The sequence below is a fragment of the Mobula birostris genome, chromosome 11 (genome assembly GCF_030028105.1).
Source record: "Mobula birostris isolate sMobBir1 chromosome 11, sMobBir1.hap1, whole genome shotgun sequence".
Taxonomy (NCBI): domain Eukaryota; kingdom Metazoa; phylum Chordata; class Chondrichthyes; order Myliobatiformes; family Myliobatidae; genus Mobula; species Mobula birostris.
This window is the reverse complement of record NC_092380.1, coordinates 59,168,624-59,187,400: the sequence shown is the minus strand read 5'-3', so window position 1 is coordinate 59,187,400 and position 18,777 is coordinate 59,168,624. Positions and strand designations below refer to the sequence as shown.

Sequence of the window (18,777 nt, the reverse complement as noted above, 5' to 3'; positions counted from 1 at the left end):
GAATTCCACATAATGTTTGTTCACTTTTGGTTTTCTTCTCAACGTGTGATTGAGGGCTATGAGTTGACCTAGTTCCTGCTCCCTATTGTTCGGTAGTTGCCATGGAGAGCAAAATGGAAGAGGAGCTACCCAACTGTTCGACTTGTCTTTGCTAAGCTCTTTGTTCATGATTCAAAGAAAGACCTCATCTCCAATGCAAGGTGCCAGATTATAATAATCTTCTGCAGGTATGCTGGAACCAGTAGTAGCTCAAGCTGCCGGCCCTGAATGAAGAGCTGATATGTCCTGTTCGCTGTTACACTCAGAGCAGTGTATGTTAGCTTTAGTAAGATGCTTTGGCTGTTGTCATGGCAAAGCATGACTGATTCTGGCTCTAGGTTCACTGCTATTTAAGCCAGCTGTTGCTTCATACACCTTTTCCTTGGCTAAAGTAGCCTTAGCTTCACACTCCTTGCACTCAGTGTAGCCTCAACACATGCTCTCTCCATGTCTATACAAGATTAATACATTTGCATTTCAACTTTGCGCTTAGCGTACACTGCTCTCCTTCTCGCTGCCACAGCACAGGCGCGGGCCCATATTGCAGCTATGCTAGTTGTGGTTGTGTTTGAGCGTCTTGAAGATGCAATCGATGTGCCACATTCTAACCTGACTTCCAGGGCTTGGCGATCGACGTTGCTGAGACCAGAGGCTGATATTGTTGCGTATGGCATTCAGCCACATTTCCAGTCCGCAAGTGATGCCTTTGAAGGCAAGTTATCTTTTCACTCTACTGCCCTCACAGTACTGATTTATAAAGCTATGCAGTGAGGTAAACACTTTATCAAAAATCACCCGAGACAAGAGCTTGCTTTGGGGTTTTAAATGAAATCTTACTTGTGAAACTGCAAAAAGTTAAGTAAAATACATATTAAATTCAATACTGAATTGTCAACAACAGCTTAATAGCAATAAACGATAAACATATCTTCAAAAAATATCTAAAATATAATATAATAAAATATTATAAAATTTAATAAAATATCAAAAAATAAGTGTTTTCCAATGTTAAGGAAGCATAAAACTCACAGAAACTGCTGTTTCAAGGGCAAATAAAGAGGGGATAGAAATGTCTTTCTACACTGTGTGCTTCAAGTCAAAATCCAAATTAAGCTGCACAGGAAATGATATAAAAAAAACTTACATCCAGGAAGTGATGCCATTTAAAATGAACTATGCGTCTAGAGGCCAGAATATTGTGTCAACATTCTTATGCAGTGATGAATGGATCATCTGGTGGGTCATTATTTCTCAATTAAATATATCGTTGTTGAAAATTACGAAATGTCTCCTAATCAGTTTGAGTTTGTGATTGGTGGAATATTAATAACACAGTTTGCACTGGGTTAGCATTACATTGTGCATTTGTACAGCCTAGGTTGACTGATTTTTATATCTTTTAATTTGTGGAGTGTTGCTATGGCTGATATGGCCAAACTTAATTAAATATCGCTCCCTACTTGTCTTTGATGAAGAGTCAGTTCTTGAACATTGCAGCTACACTTGCAGTCCTCTTTAGTATAGGATTCCAGGAATTTCATCCTGTAATGTTGTCAAGTCTGACTTGGAGATGGTGTTATTCTGACTTACCTGCTGCTCTTGCCCTGTTAGGTGGTAATAATGTGATTGAAAAAAAGAAATAGTGAATTGTTGAGAGTATTGTGTAAGTATGTTTTAGGTGGTGTATGGAGTGCCAGCCAATCATGGAAGCTTTCTCCTGTATGATGATGAACTTTGAGTCTTATTCAAAGCGCACTCATTCAGATGACTGGAGGGTATTCCATTATTTTCCTGATTTGAACATTGCAAAGGTGGTGGATGACTTTGGGGAATTGGGAAGGAAATTCATCGCCATAGAGTCTCACCTGCTATTGTTGTCACAGTGACAGTATTGAGCAGTTTTGGTCAATGGCAGTATTCAAGGGAACTGATGGTAGACAATTCAACAATGGCAATAAAGTTCAATGTCAATGTGAGAAGCATTGAATGTTGTGTCTTTGAAAATGATTATTGCCTATTATTTGGTGCACAAGTGTTGCTTGCAAGTCTTGCCAAATGTGAACAGACTCCTTTTATTTAATGCTGGACTACAAACAGAACTGTGCAGTTTGTACATTAACAAACATCTTCATTTCTAATCACTGATGAAGCAGATGAAGATGGTAACTTCTAGGCCATGTTAAAGATGGTAATTCTGATCAAAAGTTAACTCTGTTTCTCTCTCCAAATGGTGTTTCACCTGATGCGTCTTTTTGCATTCTCTGTCATTATCTCATCATTATTTATACTATCTGCATTATTATGCATCCAAAAAAAGCTCTGAAATACAACCCAGTGCTTTCATGAATACACTTCTCTGTACACTTTAAATTTTTAAAACAGCAGTCAGCTTAAGAAAGGAGAGACCAATGAAGAAAGCACAATAGATCGTAGGAGTGATTCATTTAACTTATTTATTCGAAAAAGTGTTTCCAAATTGGTTTTGACCCCTCATTTTAATGTAGTAGTAAAAGGAAATTGTTACTAATTTAGAAGTTCTTCATGCTAAATTGACTCCTTAGTTTAAGAAATTTAGAGGCCATGTTTTGTACCATTTCTTTTGATTGCCTTCTTTCATCACAGATGTTACTGAGAATGATTTCTGTAACATGAAATATTTGGAAGGTGAATTCTGCATCTGTGCTCCAAGTCTTTGATTCATAACTCGGCTTCTTGACCTGAGGGCTGTACTGATGAATTCCAGCTGAGACTTTGACTGTTGCGACATGATTTGGAAACACAAAGGAAGTTCCAGCACTTTGATATATCGTTGGTTTGATTTGTAATTAAAAGCCCAATTTTGATTTCCTGATAAAAATTTGTTAGCAATTCTCTGACATAAAAGGTATCAAATGAAATTATAAATGGCTAATATTTTTAATTAGATGGATTTTAAATCTTTTGATGTGGAGGATCTCCTTTTTGAAAGATGTTTGTAATGAGTTGGAAGGCTGTAGGGACAAGTTCCACCAAATGGTTTGAACATGATTCTGTACTGCTGAAGGTGTCTTCTTTCAGATGAGCCATCAAACTCGGCGCCATCATTCTGACAGATAGGTCTAAAATATCTTGTGATACTATTTATGGGAAAGCATTAAAATCCAATTATCTGCTCTCTACTGCATTGCAGTGTAAGGTTTGTTCATCACGTTAATTCCCCATTCACTTCCAAAATGATTAAATTGCCTGTGGCCTCCCACACAATCCCAGTGGTGCCCAGCATAAGCTTGAGGAACAGTACCTCATCTCTGCCTAGGCACCTTGTAGCTTTCTATACCAATGTCAAGAACTTCACATAGTTTGGTTTTTCTGATTGTGTTGACCTGCCCAGTTCTGCAGTAAAATTATCTTTGTAAATTAAGTCAGTTTTTCTCTCACTACTAAGACTGTGATCTGTTGTGTATTCTTGGCTTTCTCTTTTTTTCTGGTTTGACTGCAGCTTGGCCTGCATTTCCTAGCTTTAAAATGTTCCTTTCTTTATTTTCTCTCTCTCTAACTGTCCTCTTAAACCAGTTGGCTCTGTCAACATTAAAATCACTTGGTGACCCCTGTCCCACCCTATCAGAAAATATTTTGCTTTTCCTATCTACCTTCCCTCAACTTTCAGCATTTAAAGTCAACTTCTATTCACACTCTCGCAGTTTTGATGTAGAATCTTCAACCTGACTGTAGCATTCAGTACTACCATCCCCTGAAAACTAATCAATAAGCTCCAAGACCCGGGCTTCAACACCTCCTTGTGCAACTGAATCTTCCGTTTCCTCATTTGCAGGGCCCAGTCAGTTCAGATTGCCAACGACATTGTCGCCACAATCTCCCTCAGCACAGCTGCAACACAAGGATGTGCACTTAGATCCCTGCTCTTCTTGCCTTATACTTGTGACTGTAAGGCTAAGCACAGCTCCAATGCCATACGTAAGTTTGCCAATGACACTACTGTCATTGGCCAAATCAAAGGTAGTAATGAAGCAGCGTATTGGAGGGAGATTGAAAATCTGGCTGAGTGGTCTCACAGCAACAACCTGCCACCCAACGTCAGCAAGGCCAAGGAGGTGATTATTGATTTCAGGAGGAGGAAGCTGGAGATGCATGAGCCATTCCTCTCTGGGGTATCAGAGGTGGAGGACATCAGCAACTTTAAGTTCCTTGGTGTTATCATCTCAGGAGATTTGTCCTGGGTCCGGCATGTGAATGTCCGGTGATGAACAGCAACATCTTACAAACAGACTACAGAACTAGAAGATTGTTTGCTTCTTTTAGAATCAAAAGTAGGGGTACTCAACCTTTTTCATGCCACAGAGCGCTACCATTAACAGTGGGGTCCATGGACCCCAGGTTGAAAATCCTTGATCTAGATGTACTCCTTCTTCTGAACTCAAAATGATTACAGCCTGGAATTTCCCATTTAAGTAGTATTTTTTTGCCTGACTGAACGATCTGGCAGTTCGGTGATCTCCTGCAGGATTTGACGTGGAATGCAACTACAGCCCTCCCTGGGGGTGGCTGCGTCAATTCCTTATGGCAGAATGCAAAGTCGTGGGTGGCTCCATTATATCACATTGAAGTGTCGAGCAGGGTTAGAATTGACGAGGATGAGAGTGGAAGATGAGCAGATCTTCAGTGCCGTCAGTCTGTGGTTGCCCAGTCTCCCTCTACCTGCTACAGGCGCAAGGTGCAGGAGTCTTTGTCCCACACTGCCAAGTTTGATCGCTTTGGCGGCTTGTGGTGTGTGAACTCAATTTTGGCTGCAGTTTGATATTTAATGTTCTCCTCACTGAATGCGTTTTACTATTTGAGAAATTTGATTGAGATGCCTCGGCACAGAACTGGATCTGCAGATGTGGCCTTCATCCATCAACACAGCGCTGAACTGATTGACTTGGTGACTTTGGCCACAGTCATCAGCTCCAGGACCAGCTTACCTCGTCTCAGCAGCTCGTGGCTGTGGACTTACTTTAGGGGATTTTGTGGTTTAATGTTCTGTATTTTATTTGTTTGCTTTTTGAGGTTTATGTGATGTGTTCTTTTTGCGTGGTTTTGTGTGTTTCTTTTTTCTTTAAATGGGTGTTTTGTGTGTTTCTTTTTTCTTTAAATGGCTTCATTTTGTGTCTGTCTGCAAGAAGAATAATCTCAAGGTTGAGCACTGTATACATAGTTTGATAATAAATGTACTTTGAACTTTGAACTTTTGAACTTTAAGTGCCATTATGAAGAAAGCTGGGAGAGCCTCTACTTCCTTAGATGTTGGTGAAGATCTGGCATGGCATCTAAAACTTTGACAAACTGTGATGGAATGTATATTGACTTGTCACATCATGGCCTGGTATGGAAACACCAATACCCTTGTACAGAAAAGCCTACAAAAAGTAATGAGTATGACCCCAGTCCATCACGGGTAAAGCCCTCCCCACCATTGAGCACACCTGCATGAAGTGCTCTGGCAGAAAAGCAGCAGCCATCATCAAAGACCCCCATCATCCAGGCCATATGCTCTCTTCTTGCTGCTGCCATTAGGAAGAAGTTGCAGGAGCCTAAAGACTACCACCAAGTTCAGGAGCAGTTATTACCCTACAACTATCAGATTCTTGATCAGAGGGAATAACTTCACTCACCTTCACTTGCCCCTTCACTGAATTGCTCCTGCAGCCTATGGATTCATTTTCAAGGAGTCCTCATCTCATATTTTCAATATTATTTATTTAATATTTTTTCTCTTTTTTATTTCCACACTTTGTTGTCTTTTTTTGCTCCTTGGTTGTTGTCCGTCTTGTTGGGGGTGTATCCACATTGATTTTTAAGGTGTTTCTTGTAGTTACTCCGGTTGCCCACAAGAAAATGAATCTCAGGGTTGTATATGATGACATACAGTATATGTTCATTGATAATAAATGTACTTCGAACTTTGAAATATTAATTTTCTTTATCTCTCCACAGATGCTGCCTACCTTGCTCTGTTTCTAAAGTTTTTTAGCTAATAGTTAAAGAATTTTTGTGCCTATTTGCTATATTACATCATTTTCAAAATTTGTTGTAAAGTGCTTAGGATGTCCTGGGGTTATCTGAAAAATCATAGATGCAGTCTTTATTTTTACTGTTCAAAGGTGAAAGCAATATTACAAACATCAGGATGAAGCATGAGATAATTAAATTAATCTATCTTTAAACTATGATATTTAAACCACCAATACCCAAAATCCAGGCAAAACCTAGATCTCTTTCATGGTTCTATTTGTTGGAATATTTATTCAGAAGTAATTCAGTGAGATGTACAAGGAATGACAGTATTTAAATGATCACTCTTCAATCTGATTCCAGTGTATGGTTGTGTTGCAGATATCGATGAATGTGCAGGAAACAGGTCCCCGTGCCAACAAAGGTGTCAGAATGTGATCGGCAGCTTTAAATGTTCCTGTAGGCTCGGCTACTACCTCCACAACAATGGGCATTTATGCACAGGTAGAAGGTGTCTAGTCTCTTAAAATGTATGTATGCGTTGCCATTTCTAGCCATTGATTAATTGCAATAATGAATGAAAAGATGTTGGTGATCTTGAACTGCATATATTTTTATACATCTACAGGTTCTTCACTAATTGTATCTTAGAATAATGCAGGAAGCAAAGGAAGAGACTATTGCTATCTGACAGAGATTTTTATAACTTTGTTAGTCTAGATTCCAGAAGATTGGAGGGTGTCTCATACTGTGTCTTTATTTAAGAAAGGTTGCAAGGACAAGCCAGAGAACAATAGGCCAGTAAACCTAACATCAGAGGCAGGAAAGTTACCAGAGCAAATTTTGAGGGATAGGGTCTGTCTGCAGTTGGAAATGCAAGGACTGATCAGGGAGAGTCAATGTGGACTTGTGCATGGAAACATGCATCTCATGAATTTGACTGAGTTTTTTAAATAAGTGACCAAGGAGATTGGCAATATTGGGCCATTAGAAAGCATCTATGTGAACTTTGGCAAGGATTTGACGAGGTCATACATGGTAGGCTGATTTGGAAAGTTAGATGACATGGAATCTTGGGTGACCTAGCTGACTAGCTACAAAATTGGCTTGGTAATAGGAGTTAGAATTGTTTTTCAGATTGCCTGTGACAAGTGATGTGCCACAATGATTGGTGCTGGGTCCCCATTTTTTATCTTAAATAAATGATTTGGATGAAACGTAGGTGGTACGAGAGTAAGTTTGTGGAGCACACCGACATTGGTGGTATTATGGACCATTAAGAAGCTTATCAAGGGTAACTACAGGACCTTGATTAACTGGGAAACTGGGCAATGAATGACAGATGTAACATAACTTTGGACCAGCGTGAATTCTTGCATTTTGGGAAGTTAAAGCAGGGCAGGACATATACAATGAATGGTAAGGGCTTCAATGTTGTAGAACAGAAAGGTCTAAGAATACAATACATAATACCCCAAAAGTGACGACACAGGCAGATGGTGTGGGAAAGAAGGAATATGGAGTGTTTCACCTCATCAGAAAGGGCAGTGAGTACAGAGATTGTGAGGCGTCCATCAGTTGGGGTCAACCATGGATATTGCGTCCTAGCTCTCTAGATACGCAGTGGCGTATCTAAGGTATGACAGGTATGGCACCACTTGAAGGGGGCACCACTGAGCAATTTCTAATAAAATCAGACAAGCCATCCTCAGATAGTGAAAACATAATTTTCTTCAGATGTCTGATCTGTCTTTGATTATCATGGGTGAGAAGCACTAGGATGGCCTTATTTCAGAGCATTGTGTAAGAAGACCATGAAACGTTTCTTCACGAAGAAGAAGGAAAGTGGAGCTGAAGGACGGAAGAGACGAAAGTTGGAGGCAGAGGAAGCCAAGAAGTCGAGCAAGTTCTTCATGCCCTTCTTTGAAAAGCCTGGAACAAATAGTTCGACACGTTCCATGGAGCCGCCTGCACCTGCTACAAGTTTGTTAGAATCCGAAGATGGATCAAGTACAAATGCATCACAAGCCGAGGAGGAAATCAAGTCAGATAAATCCGAGTATGATGAGATTAAGAGTGAGGCTGCCACACAGAACGTGGACATGCCAGGAGGGGGAGACGATGGTGGTGGTAGTGATGTTGAGTTTATTGACGAGATTTTCCCTGACGAGATTGAACCCGACGACACTGAACCTAGTGAACTGGATGCTGTCAAAGAGCCTCAAACTGTCATACTAGAAATAATTGAACAGCATGACATTGGACTTCTGAATTTCGACAAGGATACTGGCAAAGCAATTCTGCCTGACACATTGAGAACAGAAATAATAAAGCTGGGTTCGAAGTATATCCAGAACAGTGAGGGGCCTTTCCTACAAACAAATGAACAAAACTTGGATCAGGAGGAAATTGGGAAATGATCGTGGTTAGGAAGTGACTCGCTCATGGCTGGTCTATTCCCCTTCTAAAAGGTCTGCATTTTGTATCTGTTGTCTTCTCTATTCCCGGTCAGACCATCAATACTCATTGGAGCAGGAAAGTGGATTCAACCAGTGGAAAGCACCTGAAAGGTTTAGTGTTCATGAAAATGCCAAGAATCATCGAGAATGCTTCACACAGTGGAAAGAAGTGGAAGGAAATTTAGCTGGAAACAGAGGAGTTATTGATGCGGTATTGCAGTCACAGATTGAGAAGGAAAAGCAGAAGTGGCGTGATATCTTGACGAGAATCCTTCACTGCATAAAATTCATTGCCACTCAGAACCTGGCTTTGCAAGGACACAGGGAGTCACTTCAGCTAGACGATGACTCCAATTTGGGAAATTTCCTTGGCTTACTGAAACCACTGGCCATCTTTGACCCTGTCATAGAAGAACATCTAACTCATTTGGAAAGTCATCCTGGATCCACGTTTTATCTTTCCTTGGGTGTCCAGAACAAATTCATCCACATGTTCATCCACTGTTCATCAGAGTTTATTGAGAAACATTCGTAAAGCCATGTACTATGGTCTCATGTTCGACTCGACCCCTGATCAGGCACACTGTAAGCAGATGTCAGAAGTAGTGAGGTATGGCACCAGGGCAGGAATGGATTCACAATATTCCTGGATTTCAATGCTTTAAAAGGGATAGAGAGGGGGGAGAAAGGGGAGGAGGGGTGGCATTACTGGTCAGAGATACTATTACAGCTACAGAAAGGGTGGGTAATGTAGCAGGATCCTCTTTTGAGTCAGTATGGGTGGAAGTCAGGAACAAGAAGGGAGCAGTTACTCTGTTGGGGTATTTTATAGGCCCCTTGGTAGCAGCAGAGATACAGAGGAGCAGATTAGGAGGCAGATTTTGGAAAGGTGCAAAAATAACAGGGTTTTTATCATGGGTGACTTTAACTTCCCTAATATTGATTGGCACCTGATTAGTTCCAAGGGTTTAGACAGGGCAGAGTTTGTTAAGTGTGTCCAGGACAGATTCCTGTCACAGTATGTGGACAGGCCACCTAGGGGGAATGCCGTACTACATCTAGTACTAGGTAATGAACGGGGTCAGTTCACAGGTCTCTCAGTAGGTGAGCATCTGGGGGACAGTGACCACCGTTCCCTGGCCTTTAGCATTATCATGGAAAGGATAGAATCAGAGAGGACAGGAAAATTCTTAATTGGGGAAGGGCAAATTATGAGGCTATAAGGCTAGAACTTGTGGGTGTGAATTGGGATGATGTTTTTTGCAGGGAAATGTACTATGGACATGTGGTCGATGTTTAGAGATCTCTTGCGGGACGTAAGGGATAAATTTGTCCCGGTGAGGAAGATAAAGAATGGTAGGGTGAAGGAACCATGGGTGACAAGAGAGGTGGAAAATCCAGTCAAGTGGAAGAAGGCAGCATACATAAGGTTTAGGAAGCAAGGATCAGATGGGTCTGTTGAGGAATATAGGGAAGCAAGAAAGGAGCTTAAGAAGGGGCTGAGAAGAGCAAGAAGGGGGCATGAGAAGGCCTTGGTGAGTAGGATAAAGGAAAACCCCAAGGCATTCTTCAATTATGTGAAGAACAAAAGGATGACAGGAGTGAAGGTAGGACCGATTAGAGATAAAGGTGGGAAGGTGTGTCTGGAGGCTTTGGAAGTGAGCGAGGTCCTCAATGAATACTTCTCTTCGGTATTCACCAATGAGAGGGAACTTGATGATGGTGAGAACAATATGAGTGAGGTTGATGTTCTGGAGTATGTTGATATTAAGGGAGAGGAGGTGTTGGAGTTGCTAAAATACATTAGGACAGATAAGTCCCCAGGGCCTGACGGAATATTCCCCAGGCTGCTCCACGAGGGAAGGGAAGAGATTGCTGAGCCTCTGGCTAGGATCTTTATGTCCTCGTTGTCCATGGGAATGGTACCGGAGGATTGGAGGGAGGCGAATGTTGTCCCCTTGTTCAAAAAAGGTAGTAGGGATAGTTTTGGTAATTATAGACCAATGAGCCTTACGTCTGTGGTGGGAAAGCTGTTGGAAAAGATTCTTAGAGATAGGATCTATGGGCATTTAGAGAATCATGGTCTGATCAGGAACAGTCAGCATGGCTTTGTGAAGGGCAGATCATGTCTGACAAGCCTGATAGAGTTCCTTGAGGAGGTGACCAGTCATATAGATGAGGGTAGTGCAGTGGATGTGATCTATATGGATTTTAGTAAGGCATTTGACAAGGTTCCACACTGTAGGCTTATTCAGAAAGTCAGAAGGCATGAGATCCAGGGAAGTTTGGCCAGGTGGATTCAGAATTGGCTTGCCTGCAGAAGGCAGAGGGTCATGGTGGAGGGCGTACATTCAGACTGGAGGGTTGTGACTAGTGGTGTCCCACAAGGATCTGTTCTGGGACCTCTACTTTTCCTGATTTTTATTAACAACCTGGATGTGGGGGTAGAAGGGTGGGTTGGCAAGATTGCAGATGACACAAAGATTGGTGGTGCTGTAGACAGTGTGGAGGATTGTTGAAGATTGCAGAGGGACATTGGTAGGATGCAGAAGTGGGCTGAGAAGTGGCAGATGGAGTTCAACCAGGAGAAGTGTGAGGTGGTACACTTTGGAAGGACAAACTCCAAGGCAGAGTACAAAGTAAATGGCAGGATACTTGGTAGTGTGGAGGAGCAGAAGGATCTCGGGGTATAGGTCCACAGATCCCTGAAAGTTGCCTCACAGGTAGATAGGGTAGTTAAGAAAGCTTATGGGGTGTTAGCTTTCATAAGTCGAGGGATAGAGTTTAAGAGTCACGATGTAATGATGCAGCTCTATAAAACTCTGGTTAGGCGCACCTGGAGTACTGTGTCCTGTTCTGAACGCCTCTCTATAGGAAGATTGTGGAAGCATTAGAAAGGGTATAGAGGAGACGTACCAGGATGCTGCCTGGTTTAGAGAGTATGGATTATGATCAGAGATTAAGGGAGCTAGGAATTTACTCTTTGGAGAGAAGGAGGATGAGAGGAGACATGATAGAGGTGTGCAAGATATTAAGAGGAATAGATAGAGTGGATAGCTAGCGCCTCTTCCCCAGGGCACCACTGCTCAGTACAAGAGGACATGGCTTTAAGGTAAGGGGTGGGAAGTTCAAAGGGGATATTAGAGGAAGGTTTTTTACTCAGAGAGTGGTTCATGCGCGGAATGCACTGCCTGAGTCAGTGGTGGAGGCAGATACACTAGTGAAGTTTAGGAGACTACTAGACAGGTATATGGAGGAATTTAAGGTGGGAGGGTTATATGGGAGGCAGGGTTTGAAGGTTGGCACAACATTGTGGGCCGAAGGGCCTGTAATGTGCTGTACCATTCTATGTTCTATGTGGAAGTTGATTTTGAGAGGAAAACAGTCCGTATTAGAGAGTCCTTCCTTGGTTTTTTCCCGATAAACCAGAAGGATGCTGCGAGCTTGGTTGAAGACATCTTGAAACAGCTAGAGAAGGACGAAATGGAGCTACAAGATTGTCGGTCACAGTGCTATGACAACGTCGCTGTGATGGCTGGACACAGAAGTGATGTTCATCAAAGAATAAGTGAGAAAAACGACCTGGCAGTGTTTGTGAATTGCGACAATCACTCACTCAACTTGGTGGGTGTACATGCAGCCAAGCAGGATACAATGATGGTCACGTTTTTTGGAACCATCAAAGCTCTCTACATGTTTTTCTCTCGTTCAACACAGCACTGGGAAAAACTCAAAAACGCCGGGCCTGTGGTTGTTAATTCGGAGTCCGAAACCAGCTGGAGTGCAAGGACAGAAGCAGTGAAGCCCGTCAGCAAGTACCTTGAGGAGATACTTCAAGTTCTCCAGGACATGATAGACGATGAAAACAAGACCAGTGAAACAAGACGTGAAGCAAGGCAGCTGTACCACCACATGTTGAGTTACGATTTTCTGATTTTGCTAGGATTTTGGAACAAAGTACTCATTCGCATTGACCATATTCAAAAGAGGCTGCAGGATCCTAGCATGAACTTCCACGATGCTGCCCTGGATTTGAAAGCCTTCTGAAATTATTTTTATGATGAACGAGATGTGTTGGTCAGTGAGTCACTCGAAGAGGGAGTCAGTCTCTGTCAAGAATGGAATATTAAAGTTGAAAGATATCAGAGACGAAAGAAACAAATGGCTGATGAGAACTTGAGAGACACTAGGTTAACAGCTAAGGAGGAATTGGAAAGAGTCATGAAGGGAACACTCGACCGTCTTCGCAGAGAAATGGACTAAGGTTCGCTCATTTGCACGACACTGACACCAAGTTTGGGTTCCTTCTCAACGTGGAGGGACTGTGTCACGGCGCCGACAGTAATGACCTAAGGAAGAAGTGTGAAAATTTGGGCGAATTGTACAGCTCTGATGTTGATGGACAGCAGCTATATGAAGAAATTTTGGATTGCAGAATGTTGCTATCGAGGTGGGTCAACATGAAAATATCAAGATCTGAAGAGCTTCTTGAATGTACTGTTCAGTATGGAGATGAGAGCGTCCTCCCCAATCTTTGCATTGCTATTCAGATAATGCTACCCATCGCAGTTTCCATCGCCAGCTGTGAGAGATCATGCAGCAAGTTAAAACTAATACTTTCATATTTGAGAGCCTCTGTGGGTCAAGGCAGACTCTGTGATCTTGCTCTGCTGAGTGTAGAAAGAGAAGAAACTGAAAAAACTGACTTTGATCACATCATAGACAAATTTGCATCAGTGAAAGCAAGGAAGGTGCAGTTATAATTTTCATGTAGTGCCCTAATTTGTTAATTAAAAGACTAACGAGCTTGACTTGTATTTTTGAGCTGATATTATGGTAAAGTTATCTGAAAGATGAGTGTCAGATGTTTGGACAGGGGCGCAATTTCAGTGCTTTCCATAGGCGCTATTTTCTGTAGATACGCCCTGTAGATACGCATGCCTGGGCAGTACGATATAGAGAGCAAGCTGTTGCCCATGTAGCAAGCTCCCCCTTTCCAAACATCTGATGAACCCAAAGGAACGGCAGAGACCAATATAGTTTGGTACCAGCAGCATCGAAGGAGTTGCCAGTCAGCATTGAACTCAACGTAGGCCTTGGTGACTCCAGCTCCAGGCTTTTCCCTCGGGGGCTTACTCCTGAAGCCTTCCCCATGAGTGTGTGTAGCCACAAGGCAGCAGAGGTTTGAGATCAGAGTTTTCCTTCTCCTAGTCGAGCTGCCAACCATGAGTGACGAGCCCCATCTACCCAAAGCGACTGGTTTTAAGGCACCAGTAATCTTCCTTTGCCCCTTCTTATATCAGTAGAAATGGTTCCACGTGAAGGCCAGGAGCTAGGCTTGGTTGTCAGAAGCTAGTAGAAGTGCACGCCGTAGGGAGCATTTAATAGGTAGAGGGAGCTTGTCCCCAATACCACCTTAGGGTATAACAACCCTAAGGAACCAGTACAGAGACTACACTTGGAGTATTGTGCACAGTGCTGGCCACCTACTGTGGGAAGAATGTGTTTAAGCTGTAGAGGATGTGGAAACAATTCACATCAATGTTGCTAAGACTGGAGGGTCTGATAGACAGAACTAACAGGATAGACAGGGACTGGTTTCTTTGGAATGATGGATGTAAAGTTTATGAATTCATGACAGGCACAGATAAAATGGATGCACATAGTCTAGCAAGAAGTCTAAAATCAGAAGGCTCATAAGGTAAAGTCAGTGGGAGGGGTGGACAAGATTAGCAGGGACTGAGGGGCAAGTTGTTCGTAGAGAATGGTAGGTATATGAAACAATTTGCAGAGGATGTGGTAGAGGAGGGTAAAATTATGACATTTTAAAGATATTCAGACAGTTACGTAAGTCGGAAAGATTTAGAGGGATATGTACCAAATGTAGGGAACTCTGACGAGCTTGGTTTGACATCATTAGCATGCACAAATTGGGCTGAAGTTCTTGTTTCCCTGCTTTGTCATTCTAATTCTGACTCTCTGACAGTCAACCTCAAAATATTTCACTTTCTTTTATTACAACTTCAGACAAGTGCCCCACCTCATGTTAATTTCTGAAGATCTCTCATTTCTCCAATAGGCTACAAGTTGGAATGAAGTTTACTTGTATCAAGATTATATATAATTTCATGCTACATTTACTCTTTGTGGAATAAAAAATAATTATGAACATATTCATATTTGAAACCAGGATGTTGCTAACAAAACTACTATTTATTGCCTATTCCTGAAATTTAGCTGCCTTTTTGAACCACAGTAGTTGTTCTTTTGAAGGTACTCCCACACTGCTGTTGGGTAGGGAATTTCTGGATTTATACCCAGTGAAGATGAAGGAGCGGTAATATATTTCCAAATCAGAAAGGTGTGTCACTTGAAAGAGAACTTGCAGAAGGTGATACTCCCTTACATATGATGCCTCTCTCATTCTTGCAGGTAGAAGCTGTAGGATTGGGGGGTGGGGGTGCTGTTGGTGTAGCTCAGCAGTAATGTATTCTGAGCACCATATCAAGTACCAATTGATGACTAGAACTGTGGGCTTGAAAGCATCGTTATTAGAACATAGACCAGTATAGCACAAGAATAGGCCACTCAGCCACTATGTGTCAAACTAGTTAAATTAGTAACCAAATGCCCAACTAAACTAATCCCTTCTCCATACACAATGTCTATATCCTTTCACTTCCTGCACATTCACGTGCCTATCTAGGAACCTCTTGAATACCTCGATCATACTTGTCTACACCACCACGTTAGACAGTGCATTCCAAGCACCCACCACTCTCTATAATGGCACCTAAATAGATTTTTATAAAGCTGCAACATAACTTCACAACCCTTGAACTCAGTTCCTCAACTAACAAAGGCAGGCATGCCATATGCCTTATTTACCACCCTATCAATCTGTGTAGCCACTTTCAGGAAGATATGGACTTGAACCCCAAGATCTCTCTGCGTCTCAATGCTTTAATGGGTCTTACCATTAACTGTGTATTGTCTCCTTCCATTTGATCTCTTAAAGTGCAACACTTCACATTTGGATGAGTTAAACTCCATCTGCCATTTCTCGGCCCATATCTGCAGTCTTCTGTGCTTTCCACAGCAACAACCTTTGTATCATCTGCAAACTTCCTAACCCACCCATTGATGTATAACTTATATCACAAACAACAGAGGTCCCAGGATGGTTTCTGTTTTCCCCTTTATCTATAGCCTGATTCACTTTTTCAGAAAACACCAATAAAACCATAAAACTTGATTTTCTTCTCACAAAACCATACTGACTTTACTTCATTACTTGAATATTTCCAAGTGCCCTTCTATAACATCTTTATTAATAGTTTTTAATATCTTCCCTGCGGCTGATGTAAGATAACTGCTTTCTCTCTCCCTTCTTAAATAAAGAAATTACATTTGCTAATTTCCGCTCAAATGGAAGTTTTCCCAAATTGAAGGAAGTTTAGAAAAATAAAGTTAATGCACATATAACTCTCTCACCATGGCCCATAACAGCCATATGACTCAGCATTGCATGGGTAACAGTGATTGAGGGCCACCCTCAATAAGCTACAGATCTGGGGTCGACCTGATTTGGGTTCAACCAGACAAGTAAGTTGGAATGCTCCAGTGAGGGAACAAAAGTTGTTTTGAATGCTGTGTAAATACAGCCAATGCAAAGTAATAACTCGCCAGGAAATAACAGACCTTACACCAGCTTAAAATTAAAGGGGAAATATATTTACAGATATTTCAACTTTAGCAAACAGTTCATAGGGAAAAAAGAAAAGGGGCAGTACAGTTAAACCAGTTATGTGCATATAACATTGGAACTCTTTTCTGGAGTAGCAGAGGGAACTGCTTTACTCCAGGTGCTGAACCCATGTTCTGCGTGAAAGACACCGGCCATAGTTCGAACTCCCTTGAAGACCATTTCGAAAGAACTGGCTAACTCAGGAATATTGGCACTTCCTCCTTTGAGCCATTCATCTGCACAAAGCTCTTCTTACAATAAGGTTTCTCCTTCAGGTGGTGTCCTCCAAGAATCTTTCCTTGTGCTCTTCTCCACACCTCCTAAAAAAAGGACTCTGTCAGGAAGGGGTGTCCTTTGTCACTCTAGCTACTCCTCCACGACATAACGTGACAGGTTTAAACTGTATATACCACACAGTTCCTTGTTTATGCTCATCATCCTGCTTAGGAGGAACTTGCACTTTTCAAAAGCAGCTCTGAACATCAGGTGAATGGACAAGATTTTCAAAAAGATTCTCTCAATTTCTCTTCTTGCATGTTCCCACGAGCCTTCTCACAATGGGAGTATTTGTTCCCACAAGAATGGAAGCTTCACCTTTTTCAACCAGATCCAGGCAGACTAACACTGGTGTATCTAAAGTCTCAGTTACTCCAATATCTGCTTTGGAAAGCTCCAGTTTCAGTGACAAGTAACCATCTTATGGGTAATCATCAGCACTAAGCCACCAAATTCAAAGGCACTGAGTGGCGTCAATGGCAAATGCATCAAATACCGGTTGTAAAAGGATCTGTGAAGTAAAATAACTTGAGAACCTATGTCAAGTATGGCTTTAGCATAAGTACCTCCAGTGCATATGGATACTTCTGAGCTTGGCCACACCAAACCTTCAGGAATAGTGTTATGCACTTTACTATTTGAGGCCAGCCCACTCCGTTACTGGGTTCCTTCATAGTTTTGCATCTTTTCTTCTCTCTTTGATTAACCACTGACTTACTTTTTGAAAATGTTCCTATCCCTCACATTTTTGCTTGAAATGTCCATCTCCTCCTCAGTTATAACAGAAAATACTGGTCGCCTCTCCAGTCAGAAGACCTTTTTCAGCAGCATTCCTCTGCTTAGTAAGTCCTACAGGTGAGTTGGGTTTTGTCAAGGACATGTCACATCCAGCTGAAACATTAGCAGCCATGCACCAAGTCAGCTCAGCTCGAAGGTTTTTCACCTCATTCCTCAAAAGCTCTATCTCCATGGCATCAAGGGTCACTTTAACTACAGAGGCTACCACTGAAGACGTTACTTGGCCTTTGGAAACATTCTGCTCCTCAATCATATTTTCCTCCTTCTCTGAGTAACTCAGTAAAAGACGGAGGAGGGCGTAACTTGTGGGTCATTTGAAGACATGGACCAATTATGTCATGTGACAGTGTGCCCTTTGCAACTTGCTCCGCCCTCAAGCAATTTCTCTCAGACAACTGAATGCCCACTTTGTGGCACTAATAGTGCAGCTGTTTCTCCAACCTGAAAAGGTAGGCAGAAAGCTTCTGTCCCTCTTCCTGGAATTCATGCCTAAACTTCAACCTAATACAGTATCGGCAGAACTTTCAGTAGTGCCAAAAGCATCATGTGGAGCTTGCACGTAATTAGTTGATGGGTTTTCTGCCTTTAGGAACCTCTCTATATTAGCCACCAGATCCTTTAAACTCTCTACCAGTCTCAGTTTTCTTTATGTTATCTGAGCATGGCCATTCATCCAGTAACTGAGATTTCTGCTCAGCCCAAGCCTCATACTCTTCTTCCCCATCGGGCGTGGGCTTGACTCCAGAGAAAATTGCCAGCCTACAACATCTTTGGCCTTCTGCAGGTGCATTTTGGCATTTATCAACTTGTGATGTAATAGCCAAAAGAAGCTCAGAACTTAAATTCCACGTCCCATTCCCATTCTGATATGTTCAATTCCACTTCCCATTCCCATTCTGATATGTCTATCCACGGCCTCCTCTACTGTAAAGATGAAGCCACACTCAGATTGGAGGAACGCCACCTTATATTCCGTCTGGGTAGCCTCCAACCTGATGGCATGAACATTGACTTCTCAAACTTCCACTAATGCCCCACCTCCCCAACATACCCCATCCGTTATTTATTTATTTATATACACACATTCTTTTCCTCTCTCTTCTTTTTCTCCCTCTGTCCCTCTCACTATACCCCTTGCCTACCCTCTGGGCTTCCCTCCCTCTCCCTTTTCTTTCTCCCTAGGCCTCCTGTCCCATGATCCTCTCATATCCCTTTTGCCCATCAACTGTCCAGCTCTTGGCTCCATCCCTCCCCCTCCTATCTTCTCCTATCATTTCCGATCTCCCCCTCCCCCTCCCACTTTCAAATCTCTTACTAGCTCTTCTTTCAGTTAGTCCTGTCAAAGGGTCTCCGCTCGAAACATTGACTGTACCTCTTCCTAGAGATGCTGCCTGGCCTGCTGCATTCACCAGCAATTTTTATGTGTGTTGCTTGAAATTCCAGCGTCTGCAGATTTCCTCATGTTTC

General features: G+C 42.2%; 1 protein-coding gene across 1 annotated transcript in view; it reads left to right on the top strand.

The window, feature by feature from the left end:
* LOC140204675 (von Willebrand factor C and EGF domain-containing protein-like) overlaps nucleotides 1-18,777 on the top strand; it is a gene marked incomplete at its 3' end in the record, with an annotated part of 363,358 nt that overhangs the window by 190,632 nt on the left and 153,949 nt on the right. Inside the window, exon 6 of the mRNA XM_072271366.1 lies at nucleotides 6,412-6,534. Coding sequence (XP_072127467.1) covers nucleotides 6,412-6,534 — 123 coding nt within the window. The remainder of the gene's footprint in view (nucleotides 1-6,411; nucleotides 6,535-18,777) is intronic.